Below are 26958 nucleotides of genomic sequence, written 5' to 3'. Positions count from 1 at the left end.
CAGCTCTTGAGTTCATTGCCCAGATGCGCCCTGGCTGATTTTAGGTCACCCATCCTGTCACGGCACCTGTGTGAAGGCCCAGGGTCTGGGGGCTGGCCAAGGGGTGCAGATATGACAGCTGGGCTCAGGTCTGAGGAACTGAATAGCCCCGGCACTGAGCCACCACATCAGTCTAGACAATGCCCGTGTTCAAAGCTCTCAGACCCTCACCGTTTGTTGGATCGGTGATATCATTTTGGCTGAGCTTAAATGTAAGGTGATTTTTAAGCCTCATTAGCAGTGGTTCTCAAAGTGTGGACGCCTGACCATCACTGGCATCAACCTGGAGACTCATTAGAAATGCAGATTCTCAGGCCCTACCTGCACCAACTAGTCTATTGTGGGACGCAGGCTTCCAGGCGATTTTAGTTTGAGAACCACTTCCATAGCCTCTGCAAGGCTTTGAGAAATCCAGCCATAAGGAAACACATTTAGTTTTGTTTTTACTCTGATGTTCCCCTTACATGGTGCCATGGCCCTTTCATAGCCTCATATCCATGACCTTTCCAAGGAATAAGCTTTGGGAAATATGAAAGATGGGCTTGGCAGCTAACAGAGGTTGGTTCAAATCCCATAGCCTCACTTCTCATCCTTGGGTGGTTTGGAGCTTTAAATCAGATGCTCTCCTGCCTGCTGCTGTCCTTGGTCCAGAGCAAGCCTGCTGAATGGTAGCCCCACTAACAATAATGACGCTTATCATTAGGATGCTAAACTGCCATGTGTTAGCAACACAGTTCCAGTAGAATACCTTTCACATGTCCTTCCTTTTGCCTACTTTCCTCCCATAAATTGCTAATTTGATTGTCAGTCTGAGGTCTATGCTTCCTCCTTGAAGCTGGGCTCTCAAGTTAAAGGCCCTGACTGCTTCTAGCAAAGTTCACTGCCCTCCTCAGAGGAATAAAAGTCAGGCCTGCCGCTTGACTCAGGTACCTGTCCTACCTGCCCTTTGATGAGAACAAGAGGAGCCCAGCACACAGGACGGCCAGCACCGGCGTCCACATAACAGGCTGAGCACTGCCCACAGCCTAATGGCGGGGTTGCTGGGAACACACAGTCCATGGCCTGGCAGGCTACTTGGCTACCTTTATAGGATTTGCTCTGGCTTCAAGGAGATAAACAGGGAGTTAATTGCAGATAACAGTGAGGGTTTTAGAACTCAGCCTCTTGTAGAAAGAGTATCAGGTCCAACTTCTGTCCCTTAGAGACAATAAGGCCTCCCTGTCTTCACTGAATCTCTGACTCCTCACATGTAAAATGGGCTTGGTGAAATCCACCCATCAAGTAACTGTGCGAATTGAACCAAGACCTGGAAGTAGGGAGTGTGGCATTTGGCACAGAGCAGGTGCTTCCTGCCTGCGAATTTGATGTCTCACTGTTCTCCCCAGTAAGATGGCCATTTAAGTGGTCCTCATCTTTTGAGAAGCAATTAAATTTGAATATTTATTCATTCACTCATTTGTTTCATCATTTATGGATGACATATTTATGAAGCAGCTGCTCTCAATATTATATTGAGGGCACCTGCTGCAGGTACAGAGATGGACAAGGCAGGGCCTCAAGGGAGTGATGGATGTGAATCTACTAAAGACAGTAATTAATAATCTAATTAAGACTGGGGTTAGTGTGAGGAAGGAAAAGTCTGTTTTCCCTGGCCAGCTCAGCCCACCAATCTTGGCTTCCTCCAGATTCCCTATTACCGCTTGATCTCAGTGTTTCAGTGCTTCTGAAGTGTCAGAGCTGTTTCCTACAGTTACTGTTGGCAAGGACCTGGGGTCTCAGGCCACCTCTGCCCCACTTCCAAGCTGTCCAAATATGTGGGCTGAATCCAGGGTAAAATACGTTCTCAGATCAGCATTTCTCTCTTGGGAATGGCAACTGGGAAAGGTCACAGATTTCAAGAAGTCGCTTTCCAACTTGGAATTCGTATTTATGTGTTAAAGACAGATGGCTACTAGAGCTGGGATGGAGGGTAGGGCTGGGGAGAGGACTATTTATGAGACATGGAAACTGGATCTAATTTTTTTTAAAGTCCCTGGGATGTGAATTCTTCCTAAGAAATGGGTCTTTTCAGCACTGTTACCAAATCTGTGGTAGGGAAGATATGTTTCATTTTCTCTTAGAGTTCATCGGTTGGCAATCCCAAATGCACGTGCCCATGGGGCAGGGGCTGGAGATGCGGGATACAGATTTTGTTTTTTCTTTCTTTTTAGGGCTGTACCTGCAGCATATGGGATTTTGTGGGCTAGGGGTGGAATCAGAGCTGCAGCTGCTGGCCTTAGCAATGCTGGATCTCAGTGGCATCTGCGACCTACTCTGCAGCCTGTGCCAATGCTGGATCCTTAACCCACTGAGTGAGGTGGGGATCAAACCCACATCTTTGCAGAGAGTACATTGAGTCCTTAACCTGCTGAGCTACAACAGGAACTCCTGGGATATAGATTTTGGATGACAAGTGTGAGTCACTATAGAGAAGGAAGGTCCAGCTCTTCTGGATGTGGTGACAGCAGTGTTTGGGCTGGCATTTCACAGGGGGAGCTGCTAGCCTATTCCCAGCAAGGCAGGTGATTTGCTTGAGGACCTTTTGTATTGGGACTTTTAGCTCCAAATGTCACACAGAGGCCTGAGACCCACTTGGCTGATGGGGGCTGGTGCTGGGGGCTATAAAATGGCCCAGGTCTCAAGCCTGCCACCACTCCCATCAGAGTCCAGTCCTCAGTCCATGGAGTCCCAATACAGGGATAGTGTCTTGGGCTTGTTTGATTTCCTGGGACTTGGCAGACAGTCCAGACTAATCAATGCTTGAGTGATGAATGGATAGAGGGCATGGATGTTCAGGAAATGTGGCCTCTGCTGATCTCACCAGCCTTGGGTCCTGCCCCTGACACTCCATGACTTCAGTCACACGGTGATGTGCTCACTGGAATGTCCCTCCCCCCCACTTTTTTTACATGCATGCTTATCTCTTTAAGACCACACAGGTCTTCCTGGCAGAGCCTAAAGGCCTGGGTGATTCCTCGTTATTCTTCCAAGGCCAGCTTGGGCCTCAGCTCCTCCTCCAAGCCTACCCTTACCCCGAAGCATGGTTAGATGCCCTTTTTCTGAGCTGCCACAGTTTGGTTGTGGCACTGGACCATGACCATGAACCAATACATGGATGAGGGAACAAAGCCTGCAGCTGGGGCCCTGACCCTGCAGTCCAGCCCAGGCAGCTTCAGCCAGACCTGAGGCACTGGCAGATGGCTGGGGGAGACTTACGTATTCCTTCGACGGGTCCCCAAGGCTGCCGTTGGCGGTTGGGGCAGCGGTCTCGGCGCCCTCGGGCTTCTCCTGCTGCTTCCCCTCCTCCTTGGGCAAGCCGCCCTGCCCGGGGAGGGCCACTTCGCCCACGCCCAGGGCCTCGCTCTTATACTGCTTCACGAACTCTTCCATCACCTTCAGCTCACTCTCCAAAAGTCCGCGGCAGCGAGAGGGGTCCTGGTCATAGATGGGGAGCTGGTGCATGAGCTGGCGCCGGCGATAGTAGGCGCCCTCGGTGCCTGTCACGGGCTGCTTCTCCTTGGGAATGAGCTCCATGTACTGCAGGCCCTGGGGAGGAGGAGACACAGCACTGTGATACCCAGGCTGCGTTTGGTGAACAGCCTGCAGCTGCTTTAGATTTTTGCAGAACTCAAGGGATTCTTAAGGAAGAAATGGGTGAATTTGGGCCACACCCAAGAGAAGCCTAAGGCAGCTTCCATGCTCTCCTATGGGCTTAGTTACATATGCAGATTTCTGATAAGAATGGGGAAATTTTAGTCAATGTTCATTTTAGATTGGCTGGCTTTGCAGCATGGATTTTGTTTCCTTCAAAACTGAACATTTTTACTTCATTTACCTCATGGCAATCCTTCTGATTAAAAAAAAAATTGTCCATCTAATTTAAAATTGCTTTTCTTAGCCAAGTATAATTAAATCATTATAGGCAGAAGGTTTTTCATGGTTTATTAATTTAAAAATATTCAAAGGCATCTTCAAATAGTTGAAGGTCTTAGGTCAATCCCATTTCTATACCGACAGGGTTGGAATAGCCCATCAGAATATTAATATGCCCATGGATAAATGTCCAATTGGCCTTTTGTTGGTTTGCTTGCTTGCTTTTTTAAAAGTGTAAAAGCAGAAATCTTACACTTGGATCCCACGCACGGGGAGCTTAGTGGGAGATAAAGGTCAAAGCCATATAGCACGAGAAACTGTGAAAGGCAAATTTATCCTTGACTACATCTGTGATGACCTCTGCATTCAAGCCTACTCAGCCCAGGTCCACAGCCCAGGGGAGGGGCCAAAGAAGCCAAAGCCCTTCACCCACCACCATCCTCCAGGCAGTCCCCTGGCTGATGACACATCTGGCAGAGGCTGATTCCTGACTCTGTCTTGGGAAGACCAGGGTGACTATGGTTTTTCTCTTGACCAGTAGGAATGTGCAGGTGGCTTCCTGTGTGAACAGGCTGGGTGGGTAGATTTGAAGAAACTTGTTTCAGGCTTTGGGTGCATGGGAATCGCGTGGTGACCTTGTGCTTCCTGGGCCTGCTTTGATTTAGGGGACTGGAAGCGAGTGCTTGTACAGGTCCTCCCAGGAGAGTCTGAAGCAGGACATCCCAGGCTATGAGGTGGGGGAAGGGATGGGACGACACAGGACTAGAATGCAGCAGCCCAACAGCCATCAGTCTGGGGCAGGCACAGGGCCTAGGAGTTTGGGGAGTGGAAGAGGGGCAGCAGGGGCAGGGCAAGGGATGTCCTCCCACCAGCCCTCCCTGTTTCTTGCCTGGGGGCCTGCCTGCTCCTAGGATATCTGGAAGAAACTTGGAGAAGTAGAAATAAGGGCCTTGGTCCCACTGCCAGAATGGGCATCCAGACCTGGCCAAAGTTTAACTCGCTCCAAGTGCTGAAGCAGCCCCAGCTGCACAGCCGATCAGCTCTGGGGAGAGCACCCTTATCTCCAAGGGTGGCCTTCTCCCCACTTCTCCCTGGGTGGAGTAGTTTGATGAAAGGCAGGAACAGCCAACACCTGTGTGCTGCTTCTGTGTGTGTTCCGAGCCCTCTTTTAAGTGCCTGACCTGTGTTAACCCAGTTAATCCTCACAACACCCCTAGGAGGAAGGTACTAATATTATCCCTTGGGAAACAGGCACAGAAAAGTCACCTCTGGAAGGTCACACAGCTGGTCTGTGGCAGACACAGCTTTGAACCCAGCAGTTTGCGTTTCTGCCCCTTCTCTACTGCCTCTCTATAAGTTGGATGGTTTGCAAAGAGGAAAAAAAAAAGTCCCTCAATCTCTGGGCAAGTTTCCCTTTGTCCTCATTTCTGTGGAAGTGTTGCCTGGTGCCAGCATGTCCCAGTCCTGGGATCTGTGTGTGGCTCTGGCCTCCTCAGCTCCACACCCCTTCCTGTTCAGCTTTACAAAGCAGCCCTGTGGTAGAGCTCCTGCACGGTGGCCTGGCCAGCAGCCTCTTGCTGAGCCTACAAGCATGGTGTCCTTTCATGGCTCTGTCCTGGCTCTAGGTGTCTGTGGCCTGCAGAGCTAGTGGGTTCCTGAGTGGGACCCTGGAGACAGGGACTTCACTGTTCCTGTCACAGCTCAGAGCCCCAGGTAGGTACCAGGCTCTCTGCCTTGACATTGGCAAGGTCCTAGCAGCCAGCTACCAAGGGCAGGTGTTTTGTGATGGCTGGCCAGAGACTCCTGCTACCACTCCCTAGTCACTCACCGGTGGCAGACATTACTAATCAACCCTGATGAGGGCCTCAGAACCCTCATCATAGCCCTCAGACAATCACTATCCACTGGCATGGACCTGGGAAGGGGAGGGTGGGGAGAAAGGGTGTCACAATCAGCTGCCTGTGCTGCTCAGAACCCTGGGTGTCTCTCCAGAGCTGACCTAGGTCATGTTCCCAAACCTTTAGCAAGAGGCCTTTTCTCGGGTCAGTTGGAAAAATTGGTTTAGGTGTTAAGTTTTTTGGCGAGGACTTCTGAACCATTTGGTGCTTTGCTGTGTGGCAGAGATCTTGGGTGAAGAGGTTTCTGGAACCAGGCTTTTGTAGCAGAGAAATCAAAAGAGTAGGAAGAGGAGGAGAAAGGTGTCCTTTTCCCAGGGTTGGGTGGTAGGACACACACAGACTCTGCCATCAGAAGACCCGATCCTGGAGTTCCCTTTGTGGCTAGTGGTTAATGAACCCGACTAGGAACCATGAGGATGAAGGTTCGATCCCTGGCCTCGTTCAGTGGGTTAAGGATCAGGCATTGCTGTGGCTGTGGTGTAGGCTGGCAGCTGTAGCTCTGATTCGGCCCCTAGCCTGGGAACTTCCACATGCTGCGAGTGCGGCCCTTAAAAAAAAAACAAAAAAACCCCACCCAATCCTGGTTCTGCTCTGATTCTTCTCCAGCTGTCAGGCAAGAGCAGTAAATGGGCTTCATGTTACATGCTGATCCTGGTCAATAACAGCAACCTGGAGTGCTGTGTCAAGAAGGATTCTGAGGCCCAGTGAGGGTTCAGTGGAAGACAGTGCTCTGACTAATCAGCAATATCTGCCATGGGGGTGGAAGAGAGGGTGAGTGAGTGCCACCCCCTGCCATGGGCTCCTCACAAGCCTCTGTCTGCTCCCCTGTAAAGTAATGGGGGTGGTCGTGCACGGCACAGAGGAAGTGGTGGGGTGTTGATAAGACACGGGATACAAAGGCTCCGTGGATGCTGGTTCCCTCCTCTCCTCCATCTTGACTCCCCCACAAATCCTGCCTAGCTTTCAAACACCCATTTACCCCTCTGAGCCTCCGTTTCTCCTTCTGTAGATGAGGGCCATACCGGTCCAGTCCTAAAGGTGTTGGGAAATCATGTGAGCGTGTGCATGTATAGCTCCCAGCATGGAGCCTGGCTCAGAATAAGTCCTTGATAAGTACTAGGCAACTAGGTTTATTGTAGGCAGTCTTTAAAGGCTCCAGCATTCCTCTGGTTTTCATTCTGATGGGGAAGGATGACAGGGAGCAAGATTCAGTCCTATTTCTAAAGGATAATCAGTCCCAATCACTGGGTAATGACAAAAAACAGCCAGAAGGGTGAGTGGGAGGGAATCATCCACTCTCAGAAAGGCGACTTGCTCCGGCAGGCAGGACATGCAGCAGACAGAGGCGCCTTTATCCTGTGTGGCTTTACGAGCCGGCATTAATCATGCCTGACGATGCTTTTCTCTGATTAGTCTGGGGCCAAAGCGGTTGGGGTTTTCACCGGCCAATTCCTGACGCCCACAGCCGGCTCTTTTATGAGCTGCTTGCTTTAGTTTCCACTGACATCTTGGAGACATTGATGGCTTACCCAGGCCTGGGTACAGGAGGCAGACCTGCATCCAGAACTACCCAGCACTGCTTCTGTTCAACGTCACCCTCAGTGGCCCCAGACCAGCCCCTGCCTACCCCCTGGAGCTGATGAAGGCTAGTTGCATGTAAAATAACCCCTACCTCAAAGGGTGGCTGAGCTCAGGAATTGCCAAAAGGTTCTTTTAAAACATGAGTCTCAAAAAGCAAAGCTTTAAAGAAGAGAATTTTGCCTCTCTTCACTTTATCTAATAGGGATCTCTACCCTCTCTTAAGCTCCAGCTTACCACTACATTGCTTCAGCCTTCTATGGTGAAGAAGGAAGGTTTGTATGGTGCTTTTTCCATCAGTTGCAGGATGATTTGTGGGCTCGCTGCATGTGACAAGAATGTAGCCCAGGCCACACGAGCTTACCACGTGAGGCTGACCACATAGGAATGCTATTCAGTGATCCCCCACTTGGATGTCAACTGCCACAAAAGTTCCCCAATATTTATTCTCAATTCCTATGCATCTGGTTGTGGACCAGTCACCCAGTCAAGGATTTTATGGAGCAGTGCCAGTCCGCAGACCACACGTGGTGTGTCACTGGCCAGGAGGTGGCCTGGCATAAATACCCATCAAGCTTACTGCACTCCCTGCAGGGCCTCAGGGGCTGGATGAGCCCGTGCCCAGGACAGGCATGCTGTGTGCTTTTGTGGGCCTCGCTCTACTCCCATGTAGAAGAGAGAGGGCGGTGAAGCAGAGACACGCATGAGGCCATGACAGCTTGAAATCCAAGCTTCTAAAGAAACCATGGAGAAGTGGAAGAGATAAAAACTGTTGTACGGAGCTGAGTGACATCTACCACAGACTGGGTAGTTAGGGAAGGCCTGTCAGAGACCTGACTGACAGAAGGACCCAACCATGCAAAGAACTGGGAAAGGATAGTTCAAAGAGAGGGAACAGCATATGCGAGAGCCTAGAGTGGTCCAGGCAGGAATGAGGAAGGGCAATGTGCTGCAGGGTACTGAGTGAGGGGGCATGGCAGGAGCTGTGGGAGAAGCCTGCAGGGATGGGGCCCACATAGGACTCAAAAGCTCTCCTTTTCTCCCAGGTGAGATTGACATCATTGCCAGGCCGGTGTCTCTGACACTGTAGGACCTTTTTCTCTCACTGACCAGTAGACATCATCGAGGCCCTCGCTGCTCCAGGTGTGGTCTGGGAGTGGCAGCATTTGTATCACCTGGGAGTTTGGCAGGTGTGCAGAATTGCAGGACAGCCCTAAGCCTATGGGAAGTGTACATCTGCCAGCTCTTCAGATTGTTTTTTATGCTTGTGGAAATTGGAGGGGCACCGGTCTTGAACGCTAGGTCTTGAGGTGGATGCGGGTGGTATTTACTGGGGCTGCATTTAAATACTCCTGTCTGATCATTCAGATCCTGCCATCTGGAACTTCTGATTTAATGATCTGGTGTGATGCCTGTACCTGTGGGGCTTTTCATGTGTCCTTTTAGTGGGCAGCCAGAGGGTGACTTTGTGGAAGCCACTTGCTCTCTGTGGGCCTTGTCCTTCTCTTGGTGCCTCTTCCCCAGAGTTGCATAAAGCCAGTTTGCTTCCTCCTTCTAAGCCCAAGTGTTAGGGTGAAGAGAGGACTATGCATAGCCCCCAGGCTTGCCCAGAGCACACCCCAGTCTACTTTTAGGGGAAATGATGGATGAAAATGAGGACTCCAGGAGCTTTGAAGGGTAAATCATTCTCTGTTTGGAAGCGAGGACCCCAAAAGGAATCACGAACAGCCCTGTCCTAGAGCTGGCAGGGCCATTAGAATTCACAGGAACACCTCTACCCATTTCAGGGATGAGGAAAACTGAGGCCCAGGCAGTTTTCACTTCGAGATCACAGAGTGAGGCAGAAGAAGGTGGGAAATCATACCCATTCCTACCATTTCTGCACCCTTGTCCTCTACTTACCTTGTCTTTGACATTCAGAAACCCATGGCATAGCTGCTATTTACAAGGGTAGGAAAACAAGCACTTGGTTGGAGAAAGCTCTTACCAATTTCTGGGTGACTCCAGGGGGAGCCCACTCATAGGTGATGGTGTCAAAGGTGGGATCTTTGCCGGTGGCAATGGGGTTGGTCATGATCATCCGGTTTCTCTTGTAAATCCGGATGCCATCCCCGCCTTTCACCCGGGCTGTGAGGGTGGAATACTTGGAGTCCATCAGCAAGCGGCCAATTTTCCGATCATCTTCCAGGTCAGAGCTCAGGAAGTGGTCCTCTTGGCTGCATTTGCAGGACTTGCATATTTTCCTAGGGTGGGGGATGGGGACAAGTGAGATCACCCTCCAGGAAAGAGAGGAAGAATCTCCCACTGGCAGCATCTACACTTTGGAAAGCAAGCTCAAAGTTTAATGTCAGTGATTCTAAAAGGTTAGCAGCAGACAAATGGTAACATGAGACCAAAGGGCATTTGGGATCAGAAACCCAGGTTTTCTTATTGGTCTGTCTATCTGTGGGGAATGTGGGTATGACTTTTGTTGATAAAAAGAGCAGCACATTTTTGCATTTTCCTCTTGGCAGTTGTGCTGACACAGGCTGGCTCATCATCAGAGAGGTTCTCCAGAAGGGGTCTTCACAGCCTGTGGGCTCCACCCGGCCCATGACTTGTTTCTGTAAGTAAAGTTTTATTGGAACACAGCCATGCCCATTCACTTAAATACTGTGTGTGGCTGGGCAGCAATGGCAGATGAGCAATGGCAACAGAGACCATGCGCCCCACAGAACCTAAAATACCTACTATCTGGCCCTTTACAAAAACCCCCAAAAACAAACAAAAAAAGAAACCAAAAGAGGTCTGCTAATCCCTGCTCTAAAGAGAGTTATTGAAATTGTCTCTCAAGATTTCATGAACCTCAGAACTTTACCAACTTGTAAACTCTTTAGCACTCATACTGACACTAAAATACAGCTGGAAATTTTCTTTGAAAAACTGGTGGACAGGACCTGGGGGGAAGGGAATGAGCTTAGAAGACCCCAGGGGCTGGAGAGATTGATGTCCACTGGCAAGGCTTTGTTGTAAGGCTGGGAGAAGAAAAATCATCCCGGGGCTTCTCTCTGACAATTAAGAACAAAAGCATTTGGCTGCTTTGTGTCTGGTTGTTAAGGTTTAGGGATCCAGAGAGTTCTCTGTGTGAGATGAAACCTTCTCCCCTCCCTTCCCGGCCCTGTCCCCTTGGGTATGCTCCTTCTCAGATGCTCCAACACAGATGATTTAAAGCTTGTTAGGTCAAATATCAATGTCAAGATCCACCGCGGGAATGGGACAGCCCTCAGCGGGATGGATGTCAATTGCATGAGCACTTCACAGCCAGGCCTGCCGGGAGGAACCCTCCTTTTCTAAACCCAGGAAAATGATGCATTTTATCATTTAGCACAAATATTGATTGTGGGGCTACCGGAGGCATGCCTTGCCGGTCTATGTCAGTGGTTCCCATCCAAGGTCAGGACTGTCCCCCAGGGGGCATCTGGTAACATCTGGAGATACTTTTGATCGCCTCCGTCGGGTGCTACTGGATTCCTCATGATCGATGCCAGGGATGCTGCTAAACATCCTATAATACCTGGGGCAGCTCTCTCTGCCAAAAAGAGTCATCTGGCCTGAAATGTCAATAGATAGTGCTGAGGTTGAGAAACCCTCACCTAGTATGAAGAGAAGGAGGCCCTATTTCAGCCTTCAAGAAAACTGTGGTTGAGCTGGCAGAGGGAGAGAAAATCAGGTGACACTTATGGCATATGGTAACATCAGGTTGGGCCACGGAGACTTGTGCATGCTCTGGGGTAGTTCCACAGCCTGGACCGGTTCCCCCAGGAGGTCAGTATGTGGTATGTGGAGAAGGGCTCAGTGGTGACGAGTTTGGAAATAGTGGGTTACAGAAAGTTAAACACATTTTTTCAGTGCAAGGCTGCTTCTTGTTTTTAACACACTGATGTGCAGTGTGACCTTACAGGGTAGAGAAGGCAGCATTTCCAGTGTTATTTGAGGAGAAGCTTATGGTCCAAGTTCATATTCAATGGGCTACCATTTGAAACGTTAAAATCAATGATCTCAATGATAATTCCAGAAAAGTTATCTCTAAAGATGATTATGACCCTAAAGATGGTGCAGGGCAAATGTAGGAAGGCTTTTCTTTTGGTTTTCATGAGAAGAAGGTAGCTTGCTTTATGGAATTGGGGCCTTTTATTCATAACCAATAATAATTCTCTTGCTGCTCTCTGGTATGAGCCAGGCACAAGGAGACTGCTTCTTTAAGGGCACCACTGGTTTACAGGTGGGGTGGGGCAGCAGCAGAGCAGGAAGTGGAAGGGGGAAGGAAGAGGAAGTGAAGGAAAGCCCAGGGTCCTATCTGATGTCCCCATACCTTCCATACACAGAAATAGGGAAGGAAGCTGCCCTTTGCTTTTTTGGTTCCTGTAAATGCTCAGACGCTATTAGAGACGTTGGGGATGCAGAACACTTTGAATGGAAGATGCTGACAGATATGAGATGTTCTCTGAGATTGTGTCAATATTATTTCTCTGTTATTCATGCTCTTCCTGTTGCCATACATGTTTCTGGGACTTTAGAGACTTCCTTGGTCTCACCCCACTCTTTCCAGGCACCCAGACTGCAGAGGACACAGACACATCTAATGACATCCTTAAGGGTGTCACAATGGCCATTTCTGCAATCTATCATAGGCAACCTGGAAGGGTGGAAAAGACACAGCCTTGAAATCTAATCCCAGCCCAAATACTAGCCTACCATTGGCTCCCATAAATCTTCTTTTCTGTGAAATGAGAAGGTTGGTCTATATCAGGGTTTGACAAGCTACAGCTCAGTGGCTGAATCCAGCTCTTTTTGTATGGTCTGTGAATTAAATAGCTTTTACATTTTTATTTTTATTTATTATTATTTTTTCTTTTTATGGATGCACCTGTGGCATTTGGAAGTTCTGGGCTAGGGGTGGAATCAGAGCTACAGCTGCCAGCCTACACCACAGCCACAGCAACACTGGATCCCAGCAACATCTGCGACCTACACCACAGCTTGTGGCAATGCTGGATCACTAACCCACTGAGAGAGGCCAGAGATCAAACCTGCATCCTCACAGAAGCAATGTCAGGTTCTTAACCTACTGAGCCACAATGGGAACTCTGAATTTTTACATTTTCAGATGGTTGAAAAGAATTCAAAAGATGGTTACTATTTTTGGACATGTGAAAATCATGAGAAATCTGAGTCCCTAAATACAGAGTCACTGGCACACAATCACATTCTTTCATTTACATATTGTCTCTGGATGCCTTCATGTTACAAGAGCCAAGTTGAATAGTTGTGACAGAGGCCATATGGCTTGTGAAGCTGACAACAATGACTAGCTGGCCCTTCACAGAAAATTTATCGACCCAGTGGAGTTGGTAAGTTTTTAAGCTTTGCTGCACAGCCATGTCACCCGGAGGCTGTGTTAGCTTGGTGATGCCCCACCCAGCTGGATTCAGGGGACTTGAGGGGGATCCGGGCATGGGCACTAGTGGTCCTGTTCCAGGGGTGAGTCTTCTGCAGCCCAAAATGCGAGAGGTCTTTTCAGGAACTTCAGCAGCTCAGGTTGACTTTCTATAGCTTGTCCCCTAAAAAGCACAGGAACCCCAGCTACTCATGTTTAATAAATACCAGGAGGAATCTGTGAGATCCCTGGCCCCAGCAGAGGAGGCAGAGTGAACATCACAGATCCCAGAGCAGCTGCCGAGGCTGGCATGGAGACAGGACCTCATCAAAGGGGTGCTGCGCTGAGGAGATTGGGAAAATCTATCCAAAGTGACCCCTGAAGGATGTAAGCTTTGGAATTTGCCATGCCAGTGGTATCTCTTATACTTTTTAAAATATGTCTCCTGCCTTCCTCAGATCAGGTTCTTCCCTCCACTCACTGAAGGTGGTGTACACTTAAAACATCCATCTATTAGGAATTCCCTGGGGGTCTGGAGGGTTAAGGATCTGACATTATCCCTGCTGTGGCTTGGGTTTGATCCCTGGCCTAGGAACTTCTGCATGCTGTGGACAAAGCCATAAAGGAAAAAAAAAAAAAATCTCTGCATGCAAGAGAGAGGCCTTGCTTTGTGCTCTCCTGGAAGAGCTTGGTGTTCTGGAGGCCTATTTCCCTCTGCTCTAAATGGAAGTTCAGAGTCCTATGAGGCTGGCCCAGGAGGACAGGGAGTTCTGTATGGCCAAATGGATGCTGGAGGCTGCTGGGAGAGCCTCCCCTTACGTTTTCATGACATATTTGTTTTGAAATCCTGCCCTTGTGTTCACTCTGTCTCCTCCTCTCTAGGTAATCCTACTATTCCGTGCTAATAGGAAGACCATACTAATTCTACTAACCACAAGAATCATTAATTCAATTACAGAAAATTTGCCTGGAACTATGGAACTGTAAAGCCAAAAGCCACTGGTTCCAAGGTTTCTTTTTTTTCTTTTTTTTTTTTTTTCCAGCTGCACCTGTGGCATATGGAAGTTCCCGGGCTAGGGGACAAATTGGAGCTATAGCTGCCAACCTACCCTACAGCCATGGCAGTCCCAGATCTGAGCCAAGTCTGTGATCTATGCTGCAGCTTGTGGCAGTGCCAGCAAGACCCTTAACCCACTGAGCAAGGCCAGGGATTGAACCCTCATCCTCATGGATACTAGTAGGGATAGTAACCCGCTGAGCCACAATCTGAACTCCTAAGGTTGCCATTTTTCAGATGGGAAATCTGAGGCTTAGAGAAGGGAAGTGTCTTATTCAAGCAGCATCAGCATGAATTCTGTCCTGTGATGATTAGTTAGGAAGCTGTTCCATGAAACCAGACTGGCTGCCATTTTGGTCCTTTAAAATATCCTTCAAACTATTGAGAGTGTGAGTGTTGGAGCAGAAAAAAATGGTTGGACATGGTTTCCACGCTAAGGGTCTGGGACCTCACTGTTCCATTATGCCTCAAATTTAGGTCCTGATGACTGTTCTCAGGGGACACTGGATAGGCAAGATCTACTAGCTGCAGTCTGTGTTTCTCCAGGACAAGTTCAGTTGAGGTTCAAAGAGTTTGTAGGATGATGGGGAAAGGTTGGGATGAAAACAATGCTGAGAGGCTTCCACTCCCATCCAGGAGGAACAGTGTCTAGAAATTCCCTCCTGCTGTAAACAACTAGGAAACCAGACAAAATAGATCAAACACCCATTTTCAGAGGCCAGACACAGGCAACACGAGATTGTGGTCCTTGAGAGAAGGGGAACATGACTGAATGGACTCAGGGTGTGCATTTAGGGACCCCCTGCCTCTGCTGCGCCCTGGCCACAGGGATTCTGGACAGAGGCATCCTCTCTTGTCCTTAGAGAGCTGACGAGGCACTAGCATTGTTCTATGACACCTAGGTGGCAGATGTAGGACCAGCAGTGTGAAATGATAGGGGGCTGCCTCTTTTCAAGGCCAGAAAGAACTTAAGTGGCAAAATTAGATGTGTGGGATGCTCTTTGTCCTGGGAGTGTTTTAGCTGCAGGAGGATTGGGCAGCGGACGGGAGTCAGGATTGGATGACCTTGATGGTCCCTTACATTCTGAAGATGATATGGGCTCCTTGGAGGGGGCCTTTCAGGGAAGAGGGTCAAGGAACAACAGCCTTGCGCTTGGACCCTGTACTCTGACGAATGGTTGAGAGCACGGGGAGGGCTTCACGCAGACCTGAGTTCCAATTCTGACATCTGGCAGCTGTCCCCCCATTACCCATCCTCAGTGTCCTGATCTATAAAATGGAGAAGCTAATATCTCTTGCTAGGGTTATTTCAACCTTAAAATAGAAAAGATTAAGAGTTACTGCCTGCTCAGTGGGTTAAGAATCTGACTGTAGCAGCTCAGGTCACTGCAGAGGTATGGGTTTGATACCCAGCGAGGTGAGTTTAAGGATCTGGCATTGCCACAGCTGCAACTAGGTCAAGCTGTGGCTCGGGTTCAGTCCTTGGGCCGGGAACTTCCATATACCATGAGTACGGCCATTCAAAAAAAAAAAAAAAAAGAAAGAAAGAAAGAAAGAAAAAAATTAGCTTAGCTCAATAGTTTTGCCATCTCACAGTGGAAGTCAATTTCTTAAGACAAATACCTCCCCAATTTTGTTCTCCCACCAAGTGCCTAAGGCCGCCCTCTGGCAGTGGAGACAGAAGTTCCTTTTTAGCTCTTGTGCCCTACAGAGCTTAGGTTCTCTCTCCAGGGCTATAGGGATGGTCACACAGGCTGTGCCCTGCACACTTCCAGGGGGTGCCAGCTGCACAGATGCTGATGTGAATAGTGCCTAGGGGTAGTGCAGTGATGCAGCCCTAACTCTTGTTTCCAGAGTCCTCAAAGAAGCAAAGAAAGAAAAGCTCTGTGAATCCAAGCCCAGCTGGATGTTACAACCCTCCCACCTGAATGTGAAAACCAGGTCCTGTTTTTTAAGTACTGTGGATGCAGTGACTTTTATTTCTGCCCCAGAGGCACTTTTAGATCAGAACCCCAGTGGGACAGTGGGGCAGCATGAGGAAATCAAACCCTAGGACAGACAGGACTACCCAGCATGGATCAGACCCCAGCTAACAGCTGTCCACCACTTCCCAGAGCCTCCTCGCCAGGCTGAGCTTGGCTGCCTCCACCTGGAAATGGTTTATGAAGCCCTGAACTCCCTCTCCATCTTGGCTCCCCCAAGGGCTTTTCTGTCATTTCTACATCAAGCCAAGCAAGAGTACATGCACTCTGGAGCCAGTCCGCCAACAATGCATGCATCCTAAGCAGTCCCTGCAGAGAATGATCAGAGTTCCCAGAAAGGACAGCCAAGAAGTGAAGGCAGGCAGAGCGTCTCCTGACAAACTCCGTTACCTCCACGAATGTGGCTCGAAGCCCGAACACGTCCCCTTGCATCTCAGACAAGGCACACCTCTTGCTGACTGCTGCTGGCCCAGGGACATCTGGAAAAGGAGACAGAAAAGAGGGTGTTTTCCTCCTGAATGTCTTGGGCTGGGGATGCTTGACCTCTGAAGGCTTGGCCTGCCAGCAAAGAAATTGTGCCGGGTTCAAAGGGCCCGAGATGAATAAGCCATCGCTTTACTGTTTACCAGGAAGAGAGGAAACCAGCTGGGAAAGTGGCCATGGGTAGGCAAGTGTGGAAGGGTGGGGCCCTTCCCAATAAAAATGCACTGGGGGCTCATCCGCTCCTGAATCCACCCCCATACCCCCGTTCTCACCCACTCCCTTGGTCCACTTGTCACTGGAATGGAATCTTCCAGCAAGCGCCTCCTCTCCCTCATTTATTTGTGATTTATTGATAGGGTGTGATTAAACCAAAGCTACAGCTACAAGCAAATGTCCATGCTGCCAAATGTTTATAGCTCAAAGCATAACTTAAATATTTTGCTAAATCATGGAAAATCAGGGGCAGTTGAAGTCTGGTCATCCTTTGGAAAGAGAACAACACACAGGAGAGGTTTTATGGCTCATAACCAGCCAAGGCAACCCAAGTGCAATGGCTGCTGCTGGCTGATGTGTTAGGACCCAACTGGCTCTCAAATGGGGTCTTCAAACCAGCAGCATCCCCAGAAGCTTGAAGGAAAAGCAGACCCTCAGGTCCTACCTGTGAGGGTCTCAGCCCTTTAGAACGGTATCTGTACTTTAACAAAATTCCCAGGAGGTTCATATGCTATGACACTTGGAGAAGCAGTGGGTTCATTTAGGCATCTGTCAGATGAGAAATTTACCTGACTCTCCACTAGGGGTGGGGGTGGGGTGACTTGGGATGGCTACCACATGTACTCTGACTTTATCAGAAGCCCAGCTCCATCAGCTAGTAAGATAAAAGGATAAGCTTCTCGATTAACCAACTATTGCTTAATTTAACCCTTTATTTAGCATCTGCTATGTACCAAGCACTGGGATACATCATAAAACTCATGGTATGCTAGAGGAATTGAGTCTAGGGGAAAATGGAGAAATACATCCTTGTCCCTTCTCCTGGAAGGGGCGAATATGAGGGAAGGACAGCTGCCCATGGTGTGGTAGAAAGACACAGACCCTGGAGACTGAGTGAGCTGGATTCCAAATCCAGCTTCAGGACTTAACAGTTGTGTGGCCTGGGACAAACTGAGCCTCAGTTTCCTTGCCTATCACATGGGTGCAGAGATAATGCATGTAAAGTGCCCAGCCACAGAAGGAACTGCAAACAGTAGCTGCTGTTATTCTGCACACAGATCTTAGGAGCAGAGAGGAAGATGTTAGCTCAAAGGGGAAGTCCAGGGTGGCTTCTCAGAGGAGGTGACTTGGGATTGGGGCTGTGCAAGGTGAGCAGGCAGAGAAGGAGGAGGAGGTGATTTCCAGCAGAAGGGGGAGGTATGCAAGGGCAGAGAGGCACAGAGAGGGATGGGGAGGGTGTGACCATCTGAACATGCTCTCTGGGGCATTCCACCTCTACTCTCTCTGCTTATGGTAGTGATGGTGGTGGTAGTGGTGGGAAGCCAAGGCATGAGGCCATCATCAGCGCTAGTGTCAGAAATCAAAGGAGAACATGGAAAGAAGCAGTTATCCTTCATTACATTTCTCTTCTCCCTGCCAAGTCTTCCCGCAATAATACCCAGCTCCACATCTCCTGTTTTGTGACATGTTTGCACCGCATCCTCATACACTATGCTTTTCCACCTAAGACCCCTTTCCAGCTTTTGTAGTAAGACGCAGGTGGCACAGGCTTGGTGAGAAGCATGTTCATGTTTGTGCCTATTCCGTGCTAGACTCACCGTAAAGTTGAAAACCAAGGCAACGCTCACCCCCATCTCATCTATCATCTGAGCTGGGGACCTTTCACTCGTGGGCAGAACTTTGCCCCCTAAAGCTGTGGGCATAGAAAACCTGGCCTCTTGTTCCTGACACTTTGGACACTACTAGTCAAACTGCAGTGATCTTTTCCCACTTAGTATTTAAATGCTTGAAAGTTTTGCTGGGAGGTATACGGTGTGTGAGTCAGACTTCATTGCTGGATGGTTTTATATACAGAGGCAGCAAAGCCTGAGACAGGAGGGCTACGTGTGACCATTTCCCAAGTGGCAAAGCACTCTGCCCACTTAAGTATGGTGGTTCTTCTAAGGACTGGCTGATTTAACAGCCCCCTGTGGGGGATTAGCCCCGAGGCTTGGCTGGGAGAGCTGGACTGCTGGCTCAGGATTGGGTTTAGAAACTGTGATGTCAGGCAGCCCAGTGCAGCCCAGCTCAGGCTCCAGGGGTGGAGGCCTGGCCCTGTGGTGCCAGATCTGATATTTCTTAGTTGTGCAGCCAGAAGCCACTCATTTGCTTGCCCAGACTAAGTTAGTTCCCTGGTAAGTGAGAAAAGTGACCTGGATGGGGGGCGGGGTAGGGGTGGGGTTGGGGGGAGCTCAACTCCTGGACCACAGAATCCTCATTCTGTGGGATGTTACAAAGTGGTGTAGGAAGGATTACATGGTCAAATCAAAATGGTGGGTGCTGGATGGGCAGAGGCTTCCAGAGCCTTAGAAGAGCTTGCCTATGACGGAGGCAGGAAGAGAAATGGGGAGAAGGCAGCTGTTTCGAGTCAGCAAGTCCAGGCTTTGGGGTCACAGGGTCTGGGTGTTTGTCCCCATTTGGTCCCTCTCTGCTGTTGGACTTGGGAAAGTGACTGTACTGTGGAGGGTCAGCTTCTGCCTCTGTGTCGTGGGGATGGTAAGAACCACCCTGTCTCGTGGAGTCACCATGAGGGTTAAATGGGCTACCTCATGGAAAGGGTTTAGCCTGCATTTATTATGCACTGAGTGTTGGCTATTGTCAGTACACTTTGTGTAAAACACACTCCAAATCAGATCTTCTCAAAATCTTTTTTTTTCCCCCAGTTTCAGAATTTTAAGGAAGTTCAGGGGAATGATTTTTCTAACTTCACACCCCATTTACTTTCTTACTGCCAACTTTTGTTTTCATGATTCTAAGTGTTGCCTCTGTGACTGGGTGTAGGAAACAGGTTGGTTAGTCTCCAGCCTGCTAGTGGGACTGTATCCATGGAAACAGAAATCTGTGGGTGAGAAAAATAAATGGCCTTGGAAGGAAGAAACAGATTCGGACCATTGGACCACACTGGCCGCCAGTTTCCCGGCTGACTGTTTAACAGCATAAATAACCATGTGTCCACTGCACGTCATCCAGCCAGGAGCCAGAGAGACCCAGTGGTCCCTATCCCCAATACAGAAAATGGTGCCCCTGTTTACCGATGAGGGTAAAACATCAACCAGAATGGGTGTTTCAGATGACATATTCTGGTTCATGAGCAGTAGGCTTCTCTGATGTGGGCTCCATCTCAGAGGAAAGATGATGCTGTGGCTCACAGTAGCTGAAAAGAGAAGAGCTTACAAGGAGCCACCACTTAAAAAAAAAATGCATTCTTGGAATGCATCATCACTTCCGTCCTTTATTCCTTAGGGGAGGACAGAGTGTTTGGGCAATTTTCTCTGGCTCAAGATAACAGGGTGTGGTTCAGCTGATGCTGTGGAACTGAACTGTGTCGGGATGTGAAAGGCATCAGATGAGACTGGGAGCTCCTGGCAGCTAAGGGACAGGGGCAACAGGGTCTTCTCCATCCTTAAGCCTTCACCATCAGGTGAAATCCACTGGAAGTCTTAGAGGGGAAAATGCTGCCCAGAGGAGTGTGGGGCTGAGAGGAAGAGGATAGAGGACAAGTGTGAGATGGAGGTTGGGGAAGAGCATGAGGCTCAGAATTAGAACACTGGCGTTTTCTCCCAGCCTAGCCTCTCTCCTTGGTAACTCAGATTTCCTCCTCTGAAAATGGGTTTTCCCTGTCCTTTTTGCCCCAGCAGAGCTGTTGTAAGCATCATGTAAGATGAAAAGGTTATTTTTTTTTTGTAAAGTGGAATAAGTATTTAGTGTCATTTACAAAGATCCAAGACTTGGATAGAAGGCCAGAAGGCAGGTGGAACGTCCTTTAATGTCATGTGGTGGCGACATGACAGTGCCCCACCCCGCACCCCATCCTTGCAAGGATTAGCTACAGAGATTTACTTTTGCTATTCTTAGCCTCGGTGAAGTTACATGTTAACTTGCAGATTTTCGTCCAGTAGAGATACAAATACAAGTAATTTCTGACATTTTGAAAAAGCCAACCCCAAGGTTATGGTTTATTGTCCTGTAAAGCATTAACTAGTTATATAACGATCTACTGTCTCCTAACATTACATTACCTATAAACACTTAGCTCCCATATGCTTTTTGAACTGATCTAAATAGGTTACTGGTTCCTTTATTACATAATGAGTTGAACATCTTTTCCAATTTCATTTTTTAGTTGCACATGATCTTGCCTTTCTGCAAAGTGTATCTTAAAATTGTCACATATCATCCTGACTACCTAGGGGTTTGCTCTCTGGGCTGGGGTGTGCCGAAGTGACATGAAATTCTATTCCAAGCCAACTCTTCTGACTTGTCTTTTGCAGGTAAGCTCTATAAGCAGACGTGTGTTACATTCTAAAAGACGACTAGTTAACATGCTTTGTTTACTTAAAAACAAACCCCTCCCCCAGGGATTCTAGGAGAGAAGGTGGAATGGGATGAAGTTATGAGAAGATTCAGAAGGGACCTGAAGTCACATACAGAAAAATTATCTGGAAATGACCCTCATACCCTCAACAACCCCAAGGTCAAAACAGCTTGACAGTCCACAAAGTGATTTTACTTACAAAAGCATTCTCTTCCTTAACGATTCTCACAAGCCTGTAAGGTGTAATCATTATTCCCAGCTAACAGGTGACATATGACCATGAGTCTGAGAGAGGAAAAGCAGCTTGCTCTTTCAGAGTGGTCTGGATTGGAGCCTCTCTGGGGAAATGAGGTCACCTTTGTGTGCCCTTCGCTGTGCCATAAATTTAAGCAAAAATGTTTTATCTTTCCTCATGATTATTAGTGTAGCTGATATTTATGGAGTACACCTTTTGTGCCAGGCATATGCCAAGTATTTGCCTAGTATTTAATTTAAGCTTCTTGGCGGACCCGAGTGAGAAGCACTTTTAGTAACCTCATTTTCAGGCTCTCACCAATAAGTGGTGGAGCCAGGAAGTGAAACCAAGCTGATCTTAACTTCTTTGCTATACTCTCATCTAATTTATGATGGCACTTTCTACCATAGGCATGGCACTTTACAGTTTGCAAAGTGTATTCACAGCCCTTGTCTCACTGGGTTTTCACAACAACCCAAGGGTGTCAATATTTTTCATTTGGCTCATGAGAAAAACAAGCTCATAGAACTGATAGAATCATATGCCTCTCAGGACACAACTCACGCTCATATCTTAGGAATCCAGATCTTGCGACTTCCTACCATACTGGGTGTCTCTAGACCCCAGTCAGCCTTGATCCAGCTGGGTCCAAAGGGGTGGGCAGCATTTCCATAGGGGTAAGGAGGTCTTGGAAGGGTTAGAGATGGGGTCAGTAGGACATGATCATGATCACCTTGGTCCCAGGATACCAGCTAACCCTGTTCTGCTAAATAAAGTGTAGCTATCGAAGGCAATGGGCAGGCTTAAGCTGGGTAGGTGGTGGCCAGAGGACAGAGTGAATTCGAACAACAGGCAGTGCCTGAGGGAGAATAGCACCAGGTGCTGGATTCACCAAGTTTATCTGTCCTGCCCTGGAAGCCTGAAATGACTACAGGTCACGAATGCTTATCCCAGGCCAGGGAGCTGGCACTCAGCTCCGACTCAAGTTGTGGAGATTGGATGGGGACAATGTGTTGAAGAAACCCATCACTTAACAAAGATAAGAGCAAAAACCATCATAACCAAGAAGCAAGTCATTTCTGGTTTATTCCCAATTCTTAATAGTCTGTTTAGCTTATGGATGCCAGCATCCATCTCATCCTGAAGCTATCCTGGACCCCTCTTACAGGGATGAATGTTGTTGGGTGTTAGATGTCTCGGGGCTCCCATGACATGGCCCACTTCACCTGCTCTAATTCATCAATTTATCTTTCCATGTCATCTACTATCTCTACCCAGACTCTCTTTCCAATTGTCTGGACCTCTTGCAAATCTTCTCAACATATACTCAGGGTTTCTGCTTATGTTCATCTAAACCTCAGAGAACTTCAAACCTACCTGCCTCTTGGAGACTAGCTTCAGGCCATCTTTTCCCCATTAAAAGGATGAATAGCAGCTGTAACACATATCAGGCTTTGTGGTTTTCCAGTCACTGTGCTAAGTCTGGGCTCTACAAATCTTAACAGCATCTCTAGGAGGTATGAATCTTGAGATGGTCCTCAAGTTGTGGTCCCCAAGCAGCACCTGGGGACTTGTTAGCGTTGCACATCCTTCCTACTCACTTGGACCTAGTAAACCTGCATAGGGTTCACCCATCCCTGTTTAAGACATCCATGTAACGTCTGAGAACCACTGATCTTTGCTGGTACCCCTGGGCTGGGCTGCATATGAATCAACTGAAGGGTAACTGGTTGTCTTGGTTTGCCTTGGGACTGAGTCAGGGCCTGGATGTGACACCCTCAGTGCCAAAACCAGGAAAGCCCTGGACAAACCAGGATGAGTTGATTTTCCTGGGGAGTCAGTGCTTGAGCTTAGATTTGAATCCAGGTCTTTCTGTAGCCCAAATTTACATTTTAACTTAACCGATGCACTCTAGGCAATGCAAAGAAGTCTTTTCCAGATATTTGGGGGCCCTTCCACTTATTTCTGTTGTAACTCACACAAATCTAGAGTTACAAATGCAGTCAGTGCCAGGAAGGAGAAAAGGCATGTGCTTGAGATTATACTTGGGTAGGAGGATTTGGCCTTGTCTGTGTATAGCAGCTCTTCTCAAATTAACCACTCTGATGATTAGCATAAAGATCACTGGAATGGGGCTACCATGCAAATTCTAGTTTAGCAAGTCTGGGGTGAGCCTGATAGTCCATACCTCCACCCATCTCTGGGGGAAGCCCATGCTGCTGGTTCAGGGACCCTACTTTGAGTAGCTAGGGGCTGCATGTCTGCACATCAGAATCAGCTGGGGAAATTTTCCCCATTTCCAAAGCCTAGGCTGAAGCCCAGAACAATCTAGCTGCAAAGTCTGCGGATGGGTCCCAGGCTGCAGGCATTGTGGAAGTTCCCCCAGCAGATTCTGATGTGCAGACAAGTTTGGGAAGGACTGGGCCTCACTACTGGGCCCTGGGCTGTTCCAACTTGGACTTTAAGGCTCCCAGCTCCTCAGCTTAACCTCTCTTCCTCCCGTGTTCCCCTCGAAGACCACTGTCCCCTACAAGGTGAGTTTTTACAGCCTGTCTGACTCTTGTTATTGACATTGCATTTTGGTCCCATCTGTCCTGGCACAAGCCTACCCCACAGGCTTCTGGGCCAAATGCAGTAACTTTCTTAACAGCCACACAGGAGGGAAACCACACCCTTCCTCTTCCTTTAAATTTCACTGGCTGGCTGACGCCCCTGGGAGATCTCCCACAGATCTTGAGACCCTCTGCCAGGCCTGAGGGTCAGGGGTGGTCCTCCCCTGGCCCAGCCCAGGGCCAAAGCGGGGGACTGAGGGATCATGCCAGACGGAGGAGGAGCCCAGCCCAGCTATGGCTTCAGGTCTTGGCCAAGAGAACCCTGTTTCCCCAAATAGGAGATGCAAGAGACGGGCAGTGCAGACCCTGGAGGGTTCTTTTATTCCATCTGCTTAACAACTGGTTTAGAACAAGGTAGCGACAGACAGAGTGTTCAGAACTGAATGTTGGCAGTTTCTTCTCTGAATTTCCATTCTGCATGGTCTGACCTATGCTCTCTCTGCTGATGTGTAAGTCAGCCACGGAGACAACTTTGGATAAAGTGACTCCTGAACCCACAGTGAGGCCCACAGGCGGGAACAAAGTCCATGTGTACATTAGAGGTCATATCTGGGGGTGGAAAAGCCCTTCAGGGTCTGTATGTGCTTGTGTGTGTGTGTGTGTGTGTGTGTGTGTGTGTGCGTTTTGCCCTCACGTCTGGTGCTTGGGAATTTCTATTCTGTCTGGACAAGCACAGATGTGAAGAAATCTTTTCAGTTTAGATTCTCTTTTCCTCAATTGTGTAATGAGGATAAAAATGCACAGACTAAACAAATTCAGATTAGTCCTACTGATTGAGTGCTTAGAATTCTATGCATGGAAAACTTTTTCTTTTTTCTTTCTGTTTTTAAAGCCCAGTCCTATTTAAAGCAACAGAACAGGAAAAGGGTGGGTGATGAGTTGATTGCAGAAGTGTCCGAGTCGCTAGGATTTTAGGGTAAAGAGTCAGTTATTTTTCCTATTACATGGTTTGTGTGTGCTTACATTTATCCTGTGGATTGGCTATGGTTGGGAGAGTTAGTCTGATGCATTTAGCTCAGGATGTTAGCAGTGTCTAGTGTCCCAAATAAAGTTTTTAACAAATGCCCAACAAGAGTACTTTCATTTCCTATAGGAAATGGTGTCCTACCGTCCTCTTTTTTTTTAAATTGACTATATTTCCCTGTGCTATACAGTAGGTCTTTGTTGGTCATCTATTTTATATATAGTAGTGTGTTCTGTTAATTCCAAACTCTTAATAAATCTCTCTCTCCTCCTTTCCCCTTTGGTAAACATTAGTTTCTTTTCTATGGGAATCTATTTCTGCTTTGTAGATAAGTTCATTTGCATCTTCTTTTTAGATTCCACATATAAGTGATATCATATGATATTTGTCTTTGACTTACTTCACTTAGTATGATAATCTCTAGGTTCGTTTGTGTTGCTGCAAGTGGCATTATTATGTTCTTTTTTATGGCTGAGTAGTATGCCATCATGTATATGTACCACATCTTTATTTATTTATCTGTCAGTGGACATTGGTTGCTTCCATGTCTCAGCTGTTGTGATCAGTGCTACAGTGAACATAGGGGTGCATGTATCTTTTCAAACTAGACTTATCTCTGGCTACATGACCAAGAACTGTCCTCTTTTTGTCAATGCATTGTGTTTAACAGGTAAAATTAGGTTAAAATCAGGGTGGCCAGGAAGGAGCATTGGATTCTCAGATATACTAGAATGTGTGAAAGGTGAGTAGGACATGTGACGGGTCCAGACCCTTTGGGGGGAGGGTGACAGGGCCCATTGCCCCTGTGTGGCCATTCCAACTGTTCCTGAAATGGTTCCTAACCATCTGTTCAGGCTACTTGATAAACATATTCCCAGGAAAGTTCTGGAAACCACCATCCAGTTCCTCCTAACACTTCCTCAGGGAGGTCCTTGATTTTCCTAGACTAGGTCCTCCCTCCCTTCCCTCCTTAATTTCCTAACCACCATGTATGACCCTTTATGGAAAGTTTTTAATATTGTTACCACCTTTTTGGTTCTGTTCCCCTCTAGGGAAGGACATGATTGCAGATTGCCAAGGTTCACATCATGTATGAACAAAAAGGGTTAATCTGGCAGGGAAAACTAAGTAGAAAAGCAAATCCATATGTGGACGGGAAATTATAGAATGAAAGCCTTTTCTGTTTAAGACCCAGCTTTTTCCTCCCTCTCCCCGACCCCTCCATCCTTGTCAGACAAGCCTCACTGATTTGAGGCGGGTTCCCAAAAAGCAGGAATGCCCAGACTGCCTGCCTTTGGGTTGGCTGGTTCTAAAGTAACAGCCCACCCCCACAGCTGACCCCATCCTCAACCGACTGCATCCTGGAAACTTCCCCCTGACTGAAAATGAATGATTGCTGTCAGAGGTGCCTCTGTTATCTGGTCTGGTTGGTTGTCTATTAGTAATGTCTGTCTCACACCACACCATCAGGTGGCAAAACGGGGCAGACACAGAGTGTTCAGGCAGCCGTGATAGGGCATTATCTATCTTTTTTTCTTTTCCTTCTTTCTGTCTGCCTTTGTGATAAGTTGACTCTTGTAATTTTAGCACTTTCATAAAAAAAAAAAATAAGCCAGGAGGCAACAGAACACAAATCAGTACATTTTTCAAGAGTTTACAGTTCCCTTCATGGCTTAGTGGTTAACGAACCCGACTAGCATCCATGAGGACACGGCTTTGATCCCTGACCTTGCTCAGTGGGTTAAGGATCTGGCATTGCTGTGAGCTGTGGTGTAGGTTGCAGATGTGGCTCAGATCCTGCATTGTTGTGGCTCTGGCAAAGGTTGGCATTTACAGCTCCGATTAGACCCCTAGCCTGGGAACCTCCATGTGCCCATGTGGGTGCAGCCCTAAAAGACAAAAAGACAAAAAATAAATAAATAAATAAATAAAAGAGTTTGCAGCCCATGGAATGGCCCGATGTGGTCACTGGGATGGAAGAGCTGTAGCAATTCTATGAACCAATTCCTGGGTCCTGGAACCTTGCCAAGCTGGCGCTGCAAGAGCCCCTGCAAAGGCCTCAAAATATTCACAAAATATCTTTTACCTTTCAATGGTGATGGGGCTGGGGTCAGTTTGAACGAGTGGAGTGCTGGCATTCCTGTTGTGGTTCAGCAGGTTATGAACCCAATTAGTATCTATGAGGACGTGGGTTCAATCCCTGGTCCCGCACAGT

The 26958-nt window shown here is 48.1% G+C and overlaps 1 protein-coding gene across 2 annotated transcripts in view; it reads right to left on the bottom strand.

The window, feature by feature from the left end:
• LMCD1 (LIM and cysteine rich domains 1) overlaps positions 1-26958 on the bottom strand; it is a 60513-nt gene that overhangs the window by 10819 nt on the left and 22736 nt on the right. The window contains exons 2-4 of one of the 2 annotated variants that reach the window (NM_001008692.1): positions 16273-16361; positions 9415-9670; positions 3295-3624 (exon numbers count right to left, since the gene is read on the bottom strand). In NM_001008692.1, coding sequence (NP_001008692.1) covers positions 3295-3624; positions 9415-9670; positions 16273-16361 — 675 coding nt within the window. The remainder of the gene's footprint in view (positions 1-3294; positions 3625-9414; positions 9671-16272; positions 16362-26958) is intronic. The other variant, XM_021068617.1, reaches the window with a different exon arrangement.

The sequence above is a fragment of the Sus scrofa genome, chromosome 13 (assembly GCF_000003025.6).
Source record: "Sus scrofa isolate TJ Tabasco breed Duroc chromosome 13, Sscrofa11.1, whole genome shotgun sequence".
NCBI lineage: Eukaryota > Metazoa > Chordata > Mammalia > Artiodactyla > Suidae > Sus > Sus scrofa.
Note: the sequence above shows the minus strand (reverse complement) of the source record. Positions and strands in the feature narration are given on the sequence as shown.